The sequence below is a fragment of the Acartia tonsa genome, chromosome 6 (genome assembly GCF_053477335.1).
Source record: "Acartia tonsa isolate MP-2025a chromosome 6, ASM5347733v1, whole genome shotgun sequence".
NCBI classification, from domain to species: Eukaryota; Metazoa; Arthropoda; class Copepoda; order Calanoida; family Acartiidae; genus Acartia; species Acartia tonsa.
Window position 1 is genome coordinate 48274127 of NC_137265.1, and position 21828 is coordinate 48295954.

The 21828-nt window shown below is 31.0% G+C and overlaps 1 protein-coding gene across 1 annotated transcript in view; it reads right to left on the minus strand.

Annotated features, from left to right (window-relative positions):
- LOC145322850 (uncharacterized) overlaps positions 1 to 21453 on the minus strand; it is a 249506-nt gene extending 228053 nt beyond the window's left edge. Inside the window, exon 1 of the mRNA XM_080165171.1 lies at positions 21351 to 21453. Coding sequence (XP_080021297.1) covers positions 21351 to 21441 — 91 coding nt within the window. The 5' untranslated portion in view covers positions 21442 to 21453. The remainder of the gene's footprint in view (positions 1 to 21350) is intronic.
- Between the last annotated feature and the right edge of the window lie 375 nt (positions 21454 to 21828).

Consider the following 21828-nt stretch of genomic DNA (forward strand, 5'->3'; position numbering starts at 1 on the left):
GTTATCAGAATTTAGTGGATTAGTGGAAAAGCATATAAAATTTCAAAATCATCAAAGATAAAATATAATCCTTCCTACATATTTAGATAACAAACACATACCAACAAATTGTTTTGGCAAAGAGTAAAGACCAAATGGTGTTAAAAATCACACATGTGACGTCATAAAAATGAGGGAGATGAGAGGAGACCTGGGAAACAAAAACCCCTAAAAAAAGAGATGTATAATCCCCATTGTTTGCGTCACATGGGTGATTTTTAACACACTTTGGTCTTTGTTATTGTTTTAAATCAGAGGAACAATTTAGTTGAACCTGATACTTCTGGTGCCAGCTATACCTGCCATGAAAAGATAAATAATGTCTAAGCATGGCAGAAAATACTTTATTGATACTTTTTAAAGTCGCGTCAAAATAAAATAACATAGAAGGGAGTTAAATAACTGTACCTCCCAATCGCAACCACATTGTGCAACCCTTCTATTGGGTCATTGAAAATCAACCAATGGTGTCGCTTATATTATCACAGCCAAGTAGCAGAAAATAATTTAGAAGCAGACGAAAGAGGTCTTTGAAAAAGAAAGGGAGGTAGTTGCCTGTATATATGTACATCTATACTATAGATCTGTTCTATAGATATACATATATGTATAGTTCACGGAAAACTACAAAAGGCAAAATGATAAAGAGGCCTAACCAAAACACACACACACACACACATGCACACAAATAAAGCTGAGAAACACAGACAATTTTGAAATATGTTGAAAGTTAAATTGCATTGTGACCCAAAAACTTTGTAAGTTTGTTGACTGCGTTGTCCAAGGAGTACTTTCCATATTTGTTAAATAACAATTGGCTTTCGCACATATGGTTATACATGATTAATACTTCTGCGAACGGTCTATAATAAAGTTTTGCAAGATCTTTACAGCTCCTAAGGCACTAACTTCCAAACTATTGCAGAAAAATAACCCTTTGATTGCACGATCTTTGTCTGAAAGTTCTAACTGTGCAAGGAAATGATTTACGCCTATTCTGAACCAAGGCCTACTCTTACTATTAATGGCACCCTACTGACGTATAAGTAATAAGTAAAAGTTTTAACGTCATTTGTTATGACGCAATTAAGGTGGAGATACGAGCGGGTAATCGCAAATGGCTTAGCATTCAGTTCTTAGTATGGCATGTTAGGAAAACAAGCCATACTAGAAAAATTAAAATTTAACATACAACTGCCATGTCAAGTACATGAAATTGTTTACTAGGCTTTATTAAGAGTTCAATTGATCAATAGGTTCAAGCATAAGACAAAGAATATTTCATCAAGCAAAATTAATTCATTTGTAGAGGTAATTCTGTAACTTTTAAGTAATAACTCCTTTGTTTGGCGCATTGTTTGTTCCAAAAGTGTAAGAGGTAAACATTGAAAAATAATGTTTTTTTTATACAAATTAACAATTTTTTACTATTAAAATTATAATACGTATTTTGATTGTAGGAGTAGAAATTTTTATAATAACAGCCTTGAAATTAAAGAAATATCACAACAAACCAATGAATTGGGAATATATGACTGCAAATTAAACTTGTACCCAAGGTTGAGTTAAAATTTTGGTGATTTTTCATTAAATCTTGATTAGATTATGCAAACAAGTAATGTTCAAACTTTTCAACCAATAATTATAATGTACAGCAGGGGTAATTTTGTTTATCATAATCAATTTATCGTCTATTGTCTTGTCCCATAAGATTGTACAAAAATGAATAAAAAGAACAATATATCCTTCTTGAAAAATTGGGCTTATAAACACAATCAAGTAGATTTCCTTAGTCATGGTTAAAATTATTATTCAATCGTGATTTTCAGATTTCAGATAGATCAACTATATTTCACATAGTTTTTTAGTAGCGAAGCTACTCTTAAAGTATTTGTGATTGTATAAACTGCTTTCTAACTTTAAGAGCATTATTTATTAATTTTTATTAAAAGCAATATTTTTTGCTCAGAACGTTTTTAAAAAGATCTCTATTAATCGAGCCGTCTTAGAAGCTTTTATTTTTGTTTAAGCAGCCATAGCCCAATTGCCGATAAATTGATTTTCCAAAATTAAACTGTACAAAAGTATCCCTTTTGTAGATTAAAATTATTGGTTAAAAATGTCTATGTTGCTAGTTTTCACCAACCATAGAATTTCATAAAAGTACTTAAAGTTTTAGATCTAACAAATAAGAATCGTGTTTATTAAAATCAATGTTATAAGAAAAGTTTTGGACACCATTGTATTTATGTTCCTTAGTTAATATACTGATAAATTTGTATAGCTATCAGGGATATAAAGGGATAAGACAATGACCGAAAAATTGATATACATCCCCAATGTTAATTAACAAAATAACCCCTTCTGTAGATTATAATAAGAGGTTGAAACGTTTGGACACTCAACTTAATAAAACAATCAATAAAATATTCATTAAAAGTCACCAAAGTTGTTAAACCAACGAATCAGAAAAGTCATTATAAAATTTTGGAGACTAGTATAAAAACAGCCCATTATCCCCTCCCTCTCTGTTTGACTATGCTTATATCTGCCAATATACATTATGTATTGATCAGGAAAATAGTTGGTAATTTTCATCAAAATGACAGTGGAGCACCTAAAACCCTCCTCTATTTTTAGATTTCGAACCTTCCCTAAAGATTCCGTTAGAAGGCATAATTATTATGATTCCTATGATAATTAGACAAACATGAATCTCTACAATTTCAACATGCCAAAAATCAGAGCTTGGCAGCCGCGCGTTAGACGCGTTAAGCTTCAGTGAAATTGTCATTCAACTCGATATCCAAACCTTTCCCTAAACAGACAATCCATAGTTTTAGAATTTTATCTTTTCCACACATCGGGTTTTAATTTGGGTCCTATGCGCGGCTGGCGAGCCCTTCAAAAACCTGTATTTCTAAAGAAATTTGTCATCAAAATTCCTTTTTTAAATTTTTGAATTGAACCAAACAATGTTCATCATAAGGAAAGGTTCGAAAAAGTAAAGATTAATATTCTGAAGAAAAAGAGTTGTAAGGGGGGTGAAGAAGGTTGTGGTTTAACCGTAATTAATTATATTGTGCCTTCTAGTTTGTAAATGTATGGGGCAATGACACATTCAGGTTAACTCTCATCTAATCTACTTTTATACCATGTAATTCCTGTAATACCATGTTGAACTAGGAATCATTATGTTGACATCTATTTCACTTTTATACCTAGTAATTTCTGTAATACCCTGTTGAAATAGGAATCATTATGTTAACATCTATTTCACTTTTATACCATATAATTTCTGTAATACCCTGTTAAATTAGGAATCATTATGTTGACATCTATTTCACTTTTATACCATATTATTCCTGTAATACCCTGTTGAACTAGGAATCATTAAGTTGACATCTATTTCACTTTTATACCATGTAATTCCTGTAATACCCTGTTGTACTAGGAATCATTATGTTGACATCTATTTCAATGTTATCCATTAAAAAATAACAATCAATTAGGCACTACCAAAATATTCATCATGCTTTTTTGTGAAAACAGGACAGCAATATAAGTTGCATATATCAAAAAACATGCTTTTCAAATCTTGATATATTTTGAACTACCTGGTAGAAAATTTAAATTTTTCAAATGTATGTCCTATTGATGTAGTTTAAACTACTAAACAGAAAAAAATATCCAGTTTACTAAATTCAAGCTTAAATGCACTTCGTGCAACTACCTTTTGAGGAGTATTACTATGGTTGAATGTGGTAGTATTATGTTAACACACATTTTAAATGTTTTCTGCCGAACTTAGTTGCAATCTAAAAAATAGTTACATTACTAAAAATAACCTCTATCTACCATGTAAAGCTTCACGACTTGAAATTATGGTTGTGTGCAATTAAATTTTTTGTTGAAATAATAATACCAATAAGGTCTCACAGAGGTTTATATCTCTCTATATCCCAATCTCTTTATCTCTCTCTCTCATTATTCCTTTCTCTTTATCTATCTCTCAATTAGACTGCCTGCTTTTCAGGGATTAAGGATAGCTAAATGTTAAATATTATTTTGTTTCTCTCAATTACTAAAGCGAAAAAAAGGTATATGTACTTTTATAATAGGGATAACTACTATATGAGATTGGAAAATACATACATATTATAATATTCCCTTAACCCTTACAGATCGGGGGGGGGGGTCATATTGACCCCTCCCTCTATTTTTTCAATGTCATTTTTTAAAAGCGAAGCTTTTCTATAATTAGGGTCGGTCCGTCCGTCCGTCCGTACGTCCGTCCGTCCGTCCGTCCGTCCGTCCGTCCGAGATAGATAGCTTTTATTCGTTAATTTAGGCATGTTAGAAATGTACTATCGATTTCAAACTTTGCATGATGATTCCTGTAGTAGTTGGGTACGATTTAGAATGCGTAGCAACTCTATAATCAATACCAGAATGTCCGTACGTCCATTTTAAACATGTTGATTTTTCTACTTTTTTAACAACAAATTTTCAAGTGTTTTAATTATCCGTTTTATCTGATTTTTGGTATATTGATTCCTGGGACAACAAAGAACAATATTATAAGCGAAGCAACTCTATAATCAAGTCCAAAAATGTAAGTATGTCCATAAACATTATCCTGTTTTTAAGCAGTTTTTCAACAAATTTACCTACAATTTTGATTAGACATTTATACATTTATGTTCCGATTTTTCAGTTCAGATACTATACAAGTGTAAATGTCCGTTTGTCCTACCTTTTCAGTGCTTCGCTTTTATGGATGTTGTCATCCTTGTTTTGTAGGTAAGATAGAGAGTTGTGACTTCATGACTTTTTAAGTTTAGTAATTATACGTCAAGAGTTGATTTTATTAGGATATCTGGTCTGTGTCGGTCATGGTGTCCGGTCAAAGTCGGTTGGGTAGCACCAAAATTTTAAAAAAATTCTAAATAAATCTTAATTTCTACATTATGACTTTGTTTATAAGGTAGAAACCTAAAATTTTTTTGGTGAATGAGAAAAGTGGTGTTATGACCGTTTGATCGCACCCTGACCGACTTCATGACCGATTTTTGTCCGGCTTTTACTACATACATATATCATGAATATCGTGGCTTCTATTACAGCTAGAGACCTATAATTTTTTTTGGTAAATCCTTGAGCAATAATTAACAGATAAAAATATTAATTGGCGCGCCAACCGCCGTTTTACCGCCGTAACCACCGAAAATGGCGGTTTCCGTTATTTGCCGTTTTTTGGCGATGATCAGAAAAAGTAATTTTTTTGTTATGAAAAATAAAAGTTCGACCTAAAATTTGGTCATCCTAGCTGCAAAATTGGCCGCTCTACAGCTGTTTTAAAATTTAGCGGCTGGCCGCTAAAAAGCGGCTAAGGAGCGGCCTGATCGCTATGACTAGAAAAGGTAATTTTCTCTAAAAATACACATGAACCACCAGAAAAAAATTTTACGTCTTTATCTGTAACAGAAGCCGAGATAGAGGGGGGGGGTCAATATGACCCCCCCCCCCGATCTATTAAGGTGGGAATAGAGGCCCGATCTGTAAGGGTTAACTCTTTCCATTGTTTCACATAGCAGCAGTAGGTACAACTCTTAACGGCTAAAAAAACTAAAAACATGATGGGGTCTATATCCAAGTATTTAAATTGGTTTAAATTGTGAGCGCTTAGTTTTTTTTTAACACCCTTTATATAAAAGTTTTCTCTTTTATTTTGATTACATTTACGCCCTAAAAGTTTTCGAGTACTCACACTAACAATTACATATACTCAACATACCACATACACACCCACACCTACACACACACACACACACACATTAAATGTAACTGCATGGAATAATTGCAACAATTAATTATTGTTAGATCATTCTCTCTCTGAAACAAAAACCTGCATACCTTTTATTTTGTTTGTTAAAAGCAAAGCTTTTCTATAATTAGGGTCGGTCCGTACGTCCGTCCGTACCTCCGAGACAGATAGCTTTTTTCGTTAATTTAGGCATGTTAGAATTGTCCTATTGATTTCAAACTTTGCATGCTGATTGCTGTAGTAGTAAGGTACGATTTAGAAAGAAACTCTATAATCGTTACAAGAGTGTCCTAAAAAGTATTAGTTTGTCCTTAAAAATTATCCTGTATTTATGCAGTTTTTGATCAAATTTACTAACAATTTTGTTTCTACTTTTGTTCATTTATATTCAGATTTTTAAGTTCTGACACTCTACAAGTGTTGATGATAGTCCTGCTGTTTTAGAGCTTCGCTTTTATGGATGTTGTTATCCTTGTTTTTAAACCAAATTATATAAATAAAACAATGATAATAAGAATTATATAACTAAAAAGAACAGTAAACTGTTGTTTGTTAAATAAGAGAAACAGACAAACAATTGGTTAAGTTTTATCTGTGAAAATAAAAATTCCTCAACAGAACAATGACATGTTGACAGTCGAAAGCTTACCTGAAAAAAAGCATTAATAGTTATAAACAATTTTTTTAGAAACAAATTTGTGTTATGTTGAAAATGGGGACTTACAAGAGATGAAGGAAGCTTTCCAAAACTCTTAATACAACATCTTGGTATTGGTACTAGTAAATAAGGTTTTAGGCTATTATTTCTTGTAGTGTTTGGTGAAGAAATACTCCTCGAAAATACAATTACCAGAAGCAGCTAATAGTGCCTAATAAAAATGACGTCATACAATACATATGACTAATAATAGGCAAGTATAAGTTTTATAATTGTTAAATTACAATGTATACTGGCATATCATTGGTCATCTTTTATTAGGCACAAGAAGCTGCTTCTAATTATCATCTCTACAAACACTTTTTTATGGAGGGGAGGGGGGAAATATCTGCTATTTCTTGATAAGAAAAGAAAATCAAAAGAATAGAAATCAAAATATTGAAACAAATTCCCCCCTTTTGCAAAAATTTAAAATCCTGAAATATAGAAATGAAAACCTTATTCTTCCAATTATATTTTTACTTTTCTTTCAGGGATACAGGGATAAGAAAATGGACATAAATTAATGTTTTATCCAAAAATCTTATTTATAATTGGGGCTTTTTCACAAAGTACCTATCCAGCACCGAACCATCCCCCTTTATTTTATAAATAAACTTTAATCCTGAGCCAATATTTGAAGCCCTAACCCTGTGGGGCTACCGTACCTAGTTCTCAAAGAAATAACAAAACCTAACCGGCCTGAAGTGATAAACAACTGAACATAAAACTGCCCCCCCCCCATATTTTCAGGGATATCATTGGGAGAAATAAAGGGATGTAGTTTAACTGAAAGTAGTTTTTTCATCCATTTCTCCCTGGTTTTGTTAAAGGGAGGAAGGGGAGTAAAATAACAAAGAATAGGAAAAGCAATCAAAATGCGAAATTTAGATTAGGAGAATAAAAGTTAGATTTGAAGAGAGTCAATATTTTAGAATTGAATAATCATTAATTATGTTCACAAGTTCCGTACTAATAACAAAAGAAGGTGTATCAACTTTTTTTTTATAGCTAGCCGGTTCTTTTAGTAAGTAGTAGATGTAAAATTTTTCATAGAATTCAGATATGCAATCGGTTTTTTTGTAGACCTCTTATTTTTTAAGTAATTTAAGTTTTTAAAAAAAATAATTAAGTCGGTTTTAAGGTACTAAAACGCAACAAAATAAAAGAAGAAAATGGCCAGTAAGAATAAAAATAGTAAGATCTTTAATTTGACACCTTACTTTTAAAATTCTGTTGAGTAATTATTGAAAAAATCTATTTTTTTAACCTCGGTTTAATAAAAACTTTAGACCTAAATATTTTCTCAAACAGACATAAAAAACATGGGTTCATATATACCTTTAGAATCAGAAAAATATTACGAATCCATTGTAAGCAAAATTGAAAAAAAGTAAAAAAATAAAAAAATAGCCAATTGTATTTTTTGTTCTGGCAACACTATCGTCTTCCCTTTTTTACCCCCTCTTTACCCCCTTCCCATTTTTATACTCAATTGAAGAGTTAAGACGTTGCCTGTACAATATAATATGATATTTTCATATAATTCCTTTTATTGTAGTTTATATACTATATTGTAAACTTTTTAAATTGATATGGATACATTAGCAGTGTCCTAACTCTTTAACCTACACAAGAGATAATATAAATCATTGGGATTCTACATCAATTTACATTCTATTGTCTATCCCTTAAGACCCCTAAATGGTGAGTACACTAACCTATGAGGTCCTGTGTAGGACAAAAAACTTGGACCTAACGAGTAACGTCCAAGCCTTTTATTTTGAGGGGTGATGAAATTAGGGGTTTTAAAGATTTGAGGGGGTAATCTAATGTATTTATGAAAAAAATTTGGGGAGGGTTAAAATAAGTGGTTTCAAAGTTTAAGGTAAGAAAACACCCCTTTACCCCCAACCATGGATATTTTGAGGTCAACAGTTAACTTTTACATTTTTACCTTTCTAGAATATTCTAATTTCTTTTAAATAAATTATAGGAGGGGAGGCAAAGCCTGAATATAATTGAGGAAAATTGAGGTAAGGGGGGGGGGAGAACATTGGAAATATTATTTCAAAGCCATTGTCTTTCAAAATACAATTTGATTTCCAATTTCTTTTTGTAATTTATAGTTTTGTTGAATAATATTTGTGTTTTTTTTATCCTTATTTATGTTAAATTAATTTAGGTATTTCTTCTAAGGACTATTTTTCTTATGCGTATGAACTCTTTACATCTTTTCTCCCTATATTACATTAGATTTAAAGACGTTTTATCTAAAATAATAGGCCGTTTTTAATGGATGTAGAATATACGTGGATAGCGAACAAATTGATTTTTGATTATTTTTATCCAGTAGATGGGGAGTGGATGTGTTAAAGTGGATTGGAGGAATGCCAATGGGATCGTTATTTTAGCCCGCTGCAAAATTCACATTATTAGAGATCCTGATAATCTGGTGTAAGATCCAACTAATAATAAATCTATTCTTAATGGGCATAATTGTCTATGTTTTTTTGGACATAATGTAGCTAGTAATTAGCAGAGCGGCTACTAATTAACAAATTAGCAAATATTGTCGAACATTGATTAACATAATATTGTATCTGGGTAACATCCCTCATTCTTGTTAGTGGAACCCTCACAAATCCCCCATTGCCAAAGAATATATCCTAGTAGTGAGCGAGGGGGAGGGAGCATTTAATTGTAAATTGATTAATTTAGTCCTCAAAGTTGTTAGTGTCCAAACTTTTTCACCAATAATTCAATCTACAGAAAGGATAGTTTTGTTTATCTTACCTTGGGTCGTACATTAATTTATTGTCCATTGTCTCATTCCTTAAGCTGCTCTAATATCAACATAGGAACTTAAATTTAGTCAATATATATCATATAATAGCACTACATGTAGATATCGGTTTCAAGTAGTAATAATTGATGTTGATCAGAATGTCGACATAAATAAAAGATAAGGCAGATTCTAGTCTATAATGTCAGATAATTTGTCAGATACAACTTTTATTACACACTATATCGTAAACATATAGCATTGTAATTTATTAGGTCAGAATTAATGGGAGTGGTGACGGTTGTCCCAATAGCAAATTATGAGATTTTTTCAATATCTGGAATTGTTATGTCTTACACAATACAAAGTGCTGACATTAGTTATGGGACTTATGGAAAGGTAATCTACTTTCTTGACGTTATAAAACCGTTCAACCATTTGAGTTTATAATTTTTTGTTGAAGTAAGTTTTAAGAATATTTCTCGTATTCATTCGAATCCGGTGGATAGGAACCAGTTCTCATCCATACGAAAAAACTATGTCTAGCATCGTATTATATCCAGTTTTCTACGAATATAGAAATGTACAATCATAAGTTTAAAACCAGTTTTTTTAGCCGGTGCCTCCGGCACCCCGGGGCTAAAAAAACTAGTTTTAATCTTATAATTGTACATTCTATATCCGCGGAAAGCCGTTTATAATACGATACGAGAAATAACTATTACACATTTCTATTGATAAAGGTAGTGTGCCTACCCTTATAAGCGCCTGACATAGCAGCAGTAAGTTTTTTTTTCATGTCTTCAACACTACAACAGTTTTTGCCGGGACTTAAATTCCTTACATGAAAAGACACATTAAAATTTTATTTTCATAAAAAATTTCAATTATTTTTTTTTTAATTAGCCCTATCCTAAACTTGCTGATATCTGACATATTCAGATAAGACAAAACAATAAGCAAAAAAAACAATTATGCATTCATTCAGTCAGTTAATTAGTTGCAAATACATACATACACTCTAAAAAAACATGTCATTGTTTACTTTGAAGTAGTTACAGCACATTACAAAGCCCTAAAGCGACTATTAGCATCTGGGGGCTCTGTTTTAATAGAGTAAAGAGTGGCTTATAACCATATGAAGCTCTCGAAATAAAAACGAAGAACCTTATCGGTTTAGTGATTAAAAAAATCTTAACAAACAGACAAAAAAATTGTGTGTGAATTTTACAGTGTGGTCAAACAATTTTTGACCACACACATAAAAATTAATTTCCTGGTTTGCAGAAAAAAGGCAATAACTTGTGTTTTAATTTATTAAAACATTTCTTGGAAAGCTGAATTAATGATCAACTAAATGAAATGCTTCTTTTTTATCCTTTTCTATTATATGAAAGGTATATTGGTTCTTGTCAAATCTGCCCTACTATTAAATTCAGGGCTTGCTTAAATTCATTTCGTTTTTAATGCTTCTTAAAAGATTTAAACTAAACAACTAGCATCGTAAAACATGAATAAGATGACTATAAAGCATAAACAATATATAAAAATAATGAGGTCTATAATACTTATGCTACCATATTAGATTGTAATCTATATGCATCCATATTACTCTTATCTTATATTATAATATGTTGGATGTATATTTCATTTAGTTGATTCTCATTTCATTTAACCCTAGTACGGGGGTGGGTGGGGTCAGAAAGACAAGTTTTTGTTCCTCTGATTTTAGCTTTTGTGAAAGGTACAGTTACAATAACTCCTAGATTCAGAGATAACAGTGGGTAATAATTTAATAAGGATTTTTAGGTGCACTCACCCCCCTCCCCCACCCCCTGGAATAAAGTAGATTTTCGATGGTTTTGTGTAAAGTATTTCAAAATGACTTAAAAATTATAGCCTGCTTTTAAATGCTATAATTTCCATAATTAACCTTAAAACATGTAGCATTTTTGTGCTCGGAATGAAAAGGTTATTGTCATATAATTGAATACATTTGTAAGCTTTTATTGAAAACTTAATCTTAAATTGACCTATCCATAATTCTCTATTTTGAGCTGTGCTGGTATTCTGTGCAAGTGCTTAGATTAGATGTTATCATAAAGGATTGGAATGAATGTCCTAAATATAGCTCGCAAGGCATAACAATATATCATTTAGGGGCATTAAAATCAGCTTTAGATTCTTTTATAGAACAGCGACTCTATAAGTAAGAGAAACATTGAAATTTAGCATAGCATTGTATCTTTTAGAGACTTTAATAGCAGTTTTAGAACCTTTTTAAGTAGCGCAACTACTCTTTAAATTTTTACAATAAAGCTTGCTTAGCATAACAATATATCATTTGGGGGCATTAAAATCAGCTTTAGATTCTTTTATATTAGTGCAGCTACTCTATAACTAAGAGAAGCATTGAAATAAAGCATAATATTGTATCTTAGGAATCAAAATCTGCTTTAGAGGCATTTGTCGATGGAGGGTTGGAAATATACCCCCAATTTCGAATTTAGTTATATAAAAAGTAAAATAAAAATTAGGGGAGTTAAATTAGTTATAAGCCTTCACAGGACCTATGAGAAGCTACATTGTAAAGGAGAAACATATTGGTCCAGCGGTTAGAAAGATCCTTCTGTACAGACATACACACAGAAAAAACATCATATTTTTTTTATATATGGATTGTAAATTTTAATGGTACAAATCCTCCATCATGGAACTATCCCTTTCCAAATAAAAAAAAAACAATAGATATTCAATATTCAAGTTGTAGAACAAATCCTCCAGCATGGAACTATCCCTTTCCAAATTAAAAAAACCTCAGGATATTGAATATTCAAGTTGTAGAACAACAGTGCAACACCCTGCGTGGTTTTTCAAAGCAAAGATTTTCTCTAGATAAGGATTCTTACGTCCGAAACTTCTTATAATTATATTGCCTTTAAACAAGGAAAATTTTTAAAAGTTTATCAAGAAACTATATATGGAATTTTTTTTTAAACGTGATTAATTTTGGTCGTCAAAATTAATCTGTATTTTTTTTTAAAATAGTGATTAATATGACGATATGGAAAGATATTAAAAACGTAGTATCATAATGACTGAACTAATATTAAGGCCCTTAAATATTTGATAATTTTACAGCAGATAAACGTTAAGTTTTTGCTCAGAATTTAGATATATAATTTGGGTTATGTTCGATCTCTGAAACCATAAATTGCATTGAAATATTGCTACAATTGATGGTTTGTCTATTGTCTGATTGGTATAGCTTTGCTTTTATAGTTCAAATCATCCTTGTTAATTTATTTTTCAAGGATATAAACAAAAACTAAATGTCAGTCCTTTCCCTCTATATCTTTATATGTATAACAAGGATGACAACATCCATAAAAGCGAAGCACTGAAACGGTAGGACAAACGGACACTAAGACTTGTATAGTGTCAGAACTGAATAATCAGAATATAAATGTCGAAGCAAAATTGTAAGTAAAATTGTTGAAAAACTGCTTGATACAGAATAATGTTTATGGACATACTTACATTTTTAGGACTTGATTATAGAGTTGCTTCGCTTATAATATTGTACTTTGTTGACCCAGGAATCAGTATATCAAAAATCAGATCAATCGGATTATTAGATCATATAGAATTTGTTAAAAAAGTAAAAAAATCAACATGTTTAAAATGGACGTACGGACATTCTGGTAATGATTATAGAGTTGCTACGCTTTCTAAATCGTACCTAACTATTACAGGAATCACAATGCAAAATTTGAAATCAATAGCCGCGAGTAATAGCGTAGCCGCTAGTAATATATATATTGTTCCATTTAAATGTCCATATTATCCTCTTGTTTCCTTTCAAATCAGCAAAATATCCCAAACTAGCATGTTTACTTTATAATATATTTATGTCTGTCATGAGAGTACGTTAGGCAAAAATTCATAGATTTTTTAACAAAACTTTTTGAAGATTTTTTATGAAAATTTTTTTAAAATCTGAAATTTTGGGTAAACACTAAAATGTTTAACATAACTTTAAAACACATTCTCACATTAGAAAATATTTTAGCTTAAGCTGTTGTGACTTAAATCAAATTTAAAAAGAAAAATTATATAATATCTCTATTTAAGGCAATGGTGTGTTAAATGGAGGTACAGAGGGATGTCAACACCCCATTGAATAAGATAGTTTGAATAACAATTTCTCTTTTCTTCATTCTATTAAGGCAACCATTAGTTTCAGGTAAAGGCATCTATCACAGATGCCTACAAACAACCAATCCAATGCATTCTCCAAATTTCCTTCAAATTTATCAACTTTATTGGGAATGAATTGAGCCTGTTTATAGTCCAATGCATTTCCCCCTATACTGATTAAAAATTATAATAACACCTTCTTAACAACAATCAAATATATTATTTTGCTTTTTATGACTTAGCTTAAGCAAAAGAGCACAAAATCTTTAAAGAATCTATGTAAATAGATTGTTCCAAATCAGGGTATTGTTGAAACTTCCCCCAGGGGGGATTTCAACTTCAAAACCAGGGTCGTGTCGCACCAGGGGGGCGAGGGCACCATCCCTATAGGTTGGTGCGGGGGTGGGGCACCATCCCTAATGGTTGGTGGGGCAGGGGATGGGGGAAAGGGCAACAGTCTATTATTATACACATCTTTGGACATAAGATATCATAGTTCCTCCACTCAGGGAAAAGGGATATGACAACCGCCAGAAAAAAAATTAGTATAAAATATGTTAATTGAAGCAAAATATCTTTGAATAGTTTTTTCTTTTGTTGTGTTTTATTTAAACTTTGTACCTATAGGTTTTTGAGTTGGTTTGAAGCTATTATTTTAAACTATCCATTTCTAAGATCTAAGTTTCTTCTAGTGTGTGAAAGTTTACAAAAACCACCGAACAAAATACGTTGAGCTTTTCAGAGAAACTTCTTTATGGCTCGCCTGATGGTTTGGAACCTAGTAATAGTGTCTAACTCTTTATCTTTGTGACGTAACAAAAATCGAAGGATGAGAGGGGAGGTGGGAAAGGAAACCCCTAAAAAAGAGATGGATTTTTTTTACGTCACAAAGATAAAAAGTTAGACACTATTACTAGGTTCGATGGTTTGGTTTATCCTTACTTTAAGTATAAAGCCTCAAAAGCTCGTTATTGATACTCCTTATACTAAGTAACACGATGTCTGTTTGTGTGTACCGAAAGATCTCGCTAACCGCTGAACCGATCGGGTTCTCCTTAACAGGGTAGCTTCTCATAGGTCCAGGAAAGGTTTATAACTATTTTGGGGGAGGGTACCACCACCCTCCCAAGAAAAATCACAAAAAATAGAAAAAATTTAAATATTCGTAGACTTGAACGCAACATAGACAGATATCGTAGAGACTTGAACGCAACATAGATAGGTATCGAAGAGACTTGAACAAAGAGACTTTTAGGGGCGTAGCCGCTAGTAAAAACAATAAAGTAAAAACGTAATACTCTTTAACTGGGAGAAAAATTCACATCCTTTATCCCTGTAACTCGACTCCGCGCCTTTTCAGACAAGTAAATGACCCTCTTAGCTGTCTAAAAATGACAGATTTGGTTCGAAAGACAATATAAATTTGAATTGTTTAATAATTGGTTTTATTTGACAATAAAAATATATGTCCTGCAGTTTTGATATCAGATTATTAATAATTTTTCTTAACAAGCACAATAATTGCCCAAGCGTAGCAAGTTGGTTGAATAAAAGACTAAAATTTCTCAAAGATATTGAAAAAAAATAATATTTATGGAAAAACTATAAATTTTAAGAATTCTATGACATCGTAATTGATTATTGGATATACGAAAAGTGTCATGTGTAACGTCATAAAAAAACGTCTTAAAAGGACGAGAAAAAGAAGGAAAGGAAACTTTAAAAATGAGATGGATAATAGACGTATATTTTTGACCTCACACATGACACATGAAGTCAATTTCTTTATTTTTCATTGAGAGCATTACGAAATGAATGATTGACGTAGAGTAAACTTAATTTATGAAGAAGTTTCGCTACTGCTACTAAAAGCATATATTCTTTTAATGATTTTCATTTTCAAGCTATTCTATTGTTTTTTTTTCCTCAGAGCTTTTGTTTTAGCATCACATATAATGTATGGCTATTTGTCTACTCTTAAACACATTTCCATTTTATTCATATTTATTTCCACTGTATTCAAACCAGTTCTGATGATAATTATCAGAATAATGGATATAAGTGGATATATTGACAGGGGAAAATGTGTCTTCAATTCAACTTGCTAATATAGACCTGCTTTATTGGTAAGTTTGTTCATCGAGTAGGAGGGGAGGGGATGGGTTGAATGGGGGGAAATCATTTTTTTTTGCCAGCTGCTAGAACTACTTTATCAGAGTACATGAAAATCTGGTGCAACATCCAAGTAATTCTATATCAGTTAAAAGAACAGAACTTTTAGGATAGTAGCCGTACCAACGAGGTAAATATTCTAATTATATAAAAATGCTTCCATATATAAGAAAAGACAATTTTTGAGATATTTTTAGACAAACATAAACAACTTACAATTTGAAAGTTTAGGATTATTTTCCTTATATTTCTTATTATTATTTACGGTTGATCAAAGTCCTATTCTTATACATCATATTATAAGCTTTAAGATTAAATCTCTATTTCATTCCAAATTTGATATGCTTCATTTTTGATATCCGGATTAAATAATAATTTTATTATTGTTAGCTGATAAAATATCAAGAAAAAATTATTATACTTAATTTTTTCAGGGATCTAAAGGGATATCACAATATCCGATTGATGGTCATCCCCAATAATGATACACATAATTATCCCTTCTGTAGATTACAGATTAAATGTATCCTTTATTTAGAATATTGACGATTTATAAAGTCTTAAAATTCAGAAAAGTTGTATGTATCTTAATTCAATTATACTTCAAATACTTTAATTTGTGAGAAAGCCTAAACTGCTGCTAAAATGTCACATGTGACGTCATAAAAATCCATCTCTTTCTTGGGGGTTTCCTTTCCCACTTTTCCTATCATTCTTATCTTTTTATGACGTCACACGTGACATTTTAGCAGCATTTTAGGATTTCTCTAATTTGTGTCTGTTTGAAAGTTTTGATGTGCCCTAACCCTGTCTTCCTATCTTATGAGGTATAAAATTGGATATCCGAAATTGCCAGCAGATTCCCATAGATATTGTAAGTTTAATAATCTATATTGCATAGGTAAAAGTGTGCTTACAAATTGGGTCATCCAGCCTATTACTAAAGGAAAAAAATGTTTTAAAAGTAAAGCTTTTCTACATTTAGATCAGATCTGTATAACATCAAATGACAGATAATTTAAAATATAAATAATAAAATCATTACCAGTTTTGTTAGCTCGGACCTTCGGTCCCTCGGGACTAACAAACATTTTTTAATCTTTTGATTTTTCATTTTAATATCCGAGAAGAGCTGTCTGTAATACGATGGTTTAATTATAGTTTACAACCCCTTTTCATAAAATCAAAATAAATCAAAAACTTATTCCTGATCCCAGACAAACCAGTAAGAAAATTATCAAATTATTGTAATTTTGATAACAATTTAGGTTACTGCAATTTTATAGACAGATTTTCAAATATTTTTGTACAAGGTTTGAAATATTTATTTCTCGCAACGTATTATAAACAGCTTTCCGCGGATATAGAATGTACAATTATAAGATTAAAACCAGTTTTTTTAGCCCCGATGTGCCGAAGGCACCGGCTTTAAAACTGGTTTTAATCTCATGATTGTATATTTTTATATTCGTAGAAAGCTGGATATAAAACGATGCTAGACATAGTTTAAAACTGGTTTTAATCTTATAATTGTACATTCTATATCCGCGGAAAGCTGTTTATAATATGATGCGAGAAATAACTATTCTTATTTAATATCTTCGGGGACTTTTGTTAAATTCCCATTGCATTGGTTGGTTAATTTGGTTAAGTGTCCAAACGTTTCAATCATTAATTGTAATCTACAGAAGGGGTAATTTTTTGTTCATTGGGGTGGCCATTGTTTTATCCCTTTAGATCATCCCTGATATCAATAACAAGCCTTAATAATTTAAATGGACGGGAGTAGAAGATTAGAATCATCATTTACAGTTTACAGGTATAAGACAATAGTATTAATTATTCTCCTACCTACATAAACAAGATACAAATTATCCTTTTCGTAGATTGAATAATTAGTGGAATAGTTTAAAAACACAAAACATTGATCAAACCTTAAACCCCGAAAAAATTAAAGTCAACCATTGACATTTATTGTTCATTGTCATATCTCTTATTCCCTCTCTTATAATTTGAATCTGAGATTAATGTTTTTTTAAAATAGCAAGATGAAGGTAATGGCAAACCCCAATTTAAGAGAAGGAACGATCCTATAAATGAGAAAAGTGTATCGTCATAAATTTATTGTATTAGTATTTTTTTCTCAAGCTTTATAAAATACAAAGTTTAAAAGTTTGTGTACTACAATATACAATTTACAGGTCAGCTGAATTTGAGTTGCCAAATGTGTACACAGTTTCCTCGGTGTTTGATCATCCTATCTCAATATTTACTACTAGCTTCAAACTTCCAAAAGAATCAAAATTTCAAAAATTAAAATTTTATATGTATAATGTGTAAATAGTTTATTAATTCAAAATTTGAATTTTTTGGAAGTTTGAAGTTTTTTAGCTAGTAGTAAATATTGAGATAGGATGAGGAAACACCGAGAAAACTGTGTACACAATAGGCAACTCAAATTCAAATGACCACAATTTACAATGTTAATAAGGTCTTGAAATAATGTACACTCATTGTCAAAAATAAGAAAATACCATAATAGCGAATTAAATTGGTTAATTAAGCTCTCCTTTGAAGGGAAGCCTAACATAGGTCCTGTGATATTTTTAGGCTATTTTTTAAAGTAGATTTTAGATTTAAGTCATGGGATGGTCCTATTCTATTTTTCTTTCCATCGTTTTCTCTTAGAATCAAAAAGACCCTAGATGCCAGAGGCGCAGCTGCTAATAAATAAAAAGTCAAGTTGCAATTGAGAGTTTTTAAATAAATCAGAGTTGCTTATACATGCTTGTAGACATTTGAAAAAAAGATAGGTACGCTTTTTGTAGAATACTAAAAGTAAAAAATGCAGCAAAAATAATCCTTGTTAGACTTCTATTTTTGTAACATCTTTTGATCTTTTAAGAAGCTAAAAATTATCAGCTGCATTGCAAGAATACCTGTAGACATGAAGGAAGTTCAAAGAATATATCTCACGGATGAAAGGGATCATTTGTTTGTCATATGTATTAGCCAAAAATTTAGAAAATACATTGAAACAAAAAATTTTATATCCTATTTTATAAAAGTAGAATGTTTTTTTGTCTGATTTCGATAGCTGCTGTACTGATTGAGTTTTCCATTTAAGAGATGGTTCACTTATGTTCCAGATTTTGATTCCAGATTTAAGTTTTGGGATGGTTTAAGGCTATTTTTGTCCTTTCCTAGCTTTTCAAATACAGAGTCTTTAGATGCTAGGGGCGCATCCGCTAATAAATAATAAACTATCGCAATAATTATTTGGAAAAAATCATTGTGTTTATATAAAAGTATTTTTAATAAACCTCCTCATAATTAATCAAGGTAGATTTTAATTTAACTACTACCTTCTTGAATGGGGGTAAGAAAAATTAATTTAATTGTAATTATTTAAAAGAGTTCTTCTTTTCAATCAATAATACAAAGTATAATTATGTCTGTCTCTCTGTCCGTCCGTCCCTTAAGATCTCGGTAACCACTTAACCGATTGGATTCTACTCTTTAGGGTATATACCTATTGGTCCTGTGGTGGTCCTAAGCTATTTTCTTGGGGGGTGGGACACCCCCTCCCAAAAAAAAAAAAAAAAATTTCTTGGGAACACATTAGACTATGAGCAGCACCATAAGTACTTTTTTTTTTAAATTATCTCTTGGGGAAAAGCCCCTAGAGGCTAGTTAGAAAAAAAAATATTATAATTCTAAGTGAATCATGCAATTCACTATTCCTTTATCAATGGTAAAGTGTGAGAAAATTTTCTTTTGTTTCATTAAATGTTAGCTTTACCTTTTAGCACAGAAAAAAAACTTGCTAATATTTCTTGAGAATTATCATTACATTTTTATTTTATTTTCAATAGTCATTTCGTTCAACAGCAAGAACAAGAAAGTTCATTAGGACATGAGAAATTGAAATCAAATTTTGATGTTTATTTTGACAACTAGCAAAAGTTCAACTACATGGTGTTTTTCTTAATCAATAAGTTATTTGTGTATTTTTCAACATCATGACACTTTTTGTTATCAAAACGACAAAGTCAACATGTACAAATTTTTACCACTGCACTGGTATAAGGACATAATGCAATTTAAACATATATCAAACAATGAAATTCATCATTGTTGTCAAGATCATTGATTTTATGGCAATATGCCCCAAAAATAGAATCCCACACATAGGAAAAGCACTTAGTATCGATGATGCTTTTCATTAAAAGTAAGAATTTGGAAAATGTCTAGGCCGAAAAACAGGTTTATTTTAGGATTTGAAATCACCTCAAATTGACAAGTAAGTAGGTTTTTAGCTATGTGTATATAATTTAGGCTTACGTGAAGCTTACAATTGTGTGTATTTATATGTATCATTGTAGATAGTATCAGGGAGTAGGGGACATTAGTCTGTTTATTACACTAGTCTCTAAAGTTTTATTATACAGTTTTCTTATTCGTTGGCTTAACAACTTTGGGGATTTTTATTGAATTTTGATTGGTTGGTTCAATTAAGTTGATTGTTATCTACATATCGAGTATTAATTCTGTGTATCATCATTTGGGATGTAAACCAATTATTATTAGCTCTTGTCTTATCCCTTTAGATCCCTGGTATAGTATACAATTTATACATACTCATTAAGTTTAACAATACACACATTTACATAATTATAAACCCTAATTCATACAACAATTAAGCATTTACAAACTTAATTAAGTTGACAATTTAATTCTTAACATTTAATGATGTTTCAAAGAATAAATTAAAATATAAAAAAAGTTAGGTTAATATTCTTCATTAAGTAGATTAACTAGCGGCTTAGTCCTTTGAATTTAATTAAACTCAATTCATAACTACAAAAAAAAACTTTATTACTGTATTGAAAATCCGCCAATCAAAACAGGAAAAAATCTTCAAGATGACGAATTAAATTAATTTACTAGAGCTCCAAAAATACATTCTTTTGACCAACCCTAAGACCTGTAGAATAAATTGCAAACAAATAAAAACACTTAGTACAGTATATGCCTAAATGAAGTAGTTATTTATATAATAAAACACAATAATGTATTTACATAATGATTATAATTATGATAGGATTATTGATTTAGTTAATTATGCCATTTGTCTCGTAGAAATAAAAAACAAGAACACCTATCTTACATAACAGCTAAATTAGTCCATACTGAGAGTTTAACTTGTAAGTTTAGCTGTGCCAATAATAACGTTTATAATAGTTATTTATCGTATCGTATCGCTGAAAACCGGTTCTAATCCAGCGGATATTAATCTATTTCGAAGCAAAACTAGAAAGTTTATTCTTTAGGTACACAACAAATTTTGCGGTATAGTCCCTTTCGGGGCAACGCCCCTTAAGGGGCGTTTCTTCGTATTTTCACAGTAGCTTTTCTCCTATTTCTAGCCACTGCGGTTGACTCTAACCCTGCGGGGCCAATTGCCTAACCCTGCGGGGCAATCACCTAACCCATATATATATAACCTAACCTAACCTATCAAAATCCATTTTCAAAATACGACGAATCGCCCCTTAAGAGGCGTTGCCACGAAAGGAACTATACCCAAATTTTGTATTTCATCTGAAATTTAACAAAGAAAATGTTACCTTGTGGATTAGGGTTAGGATCTCCAGAAACAGGAATCTGTGTGGATAATAATCCAGCCAGCAGTAACACCACGGATACAGGGCTGTACATCTTTAATTCTGCCCACAAAAAAAATTGTTGAAAATGTTTTCATTACTTAAATAGTTTTAATACTTCTTTGATAATTAACAAGGATGACAACATACACAATATAAATTTATCATTCTAGACAAAATTGTATGTAATTTTTGTTGCAATTGTCATAGTTAAAGAAAATAGATTATCATATTGGATTTCTGTTATGGTTTAAAGACATTTCACATATTTAAAAAAAAAATATATTGTTTTTAAAAGTCAATAATCAATGCCTTTATTTATGATAACATCTAATCAATATTTGGCTTTTTTGGGAATAATTGCGTCTAATGATTATATTCACCCAAAAAACGCCGAATTTTAATTGAAAACGGAAGACTATAGGCATTCAGGGAATAGGGA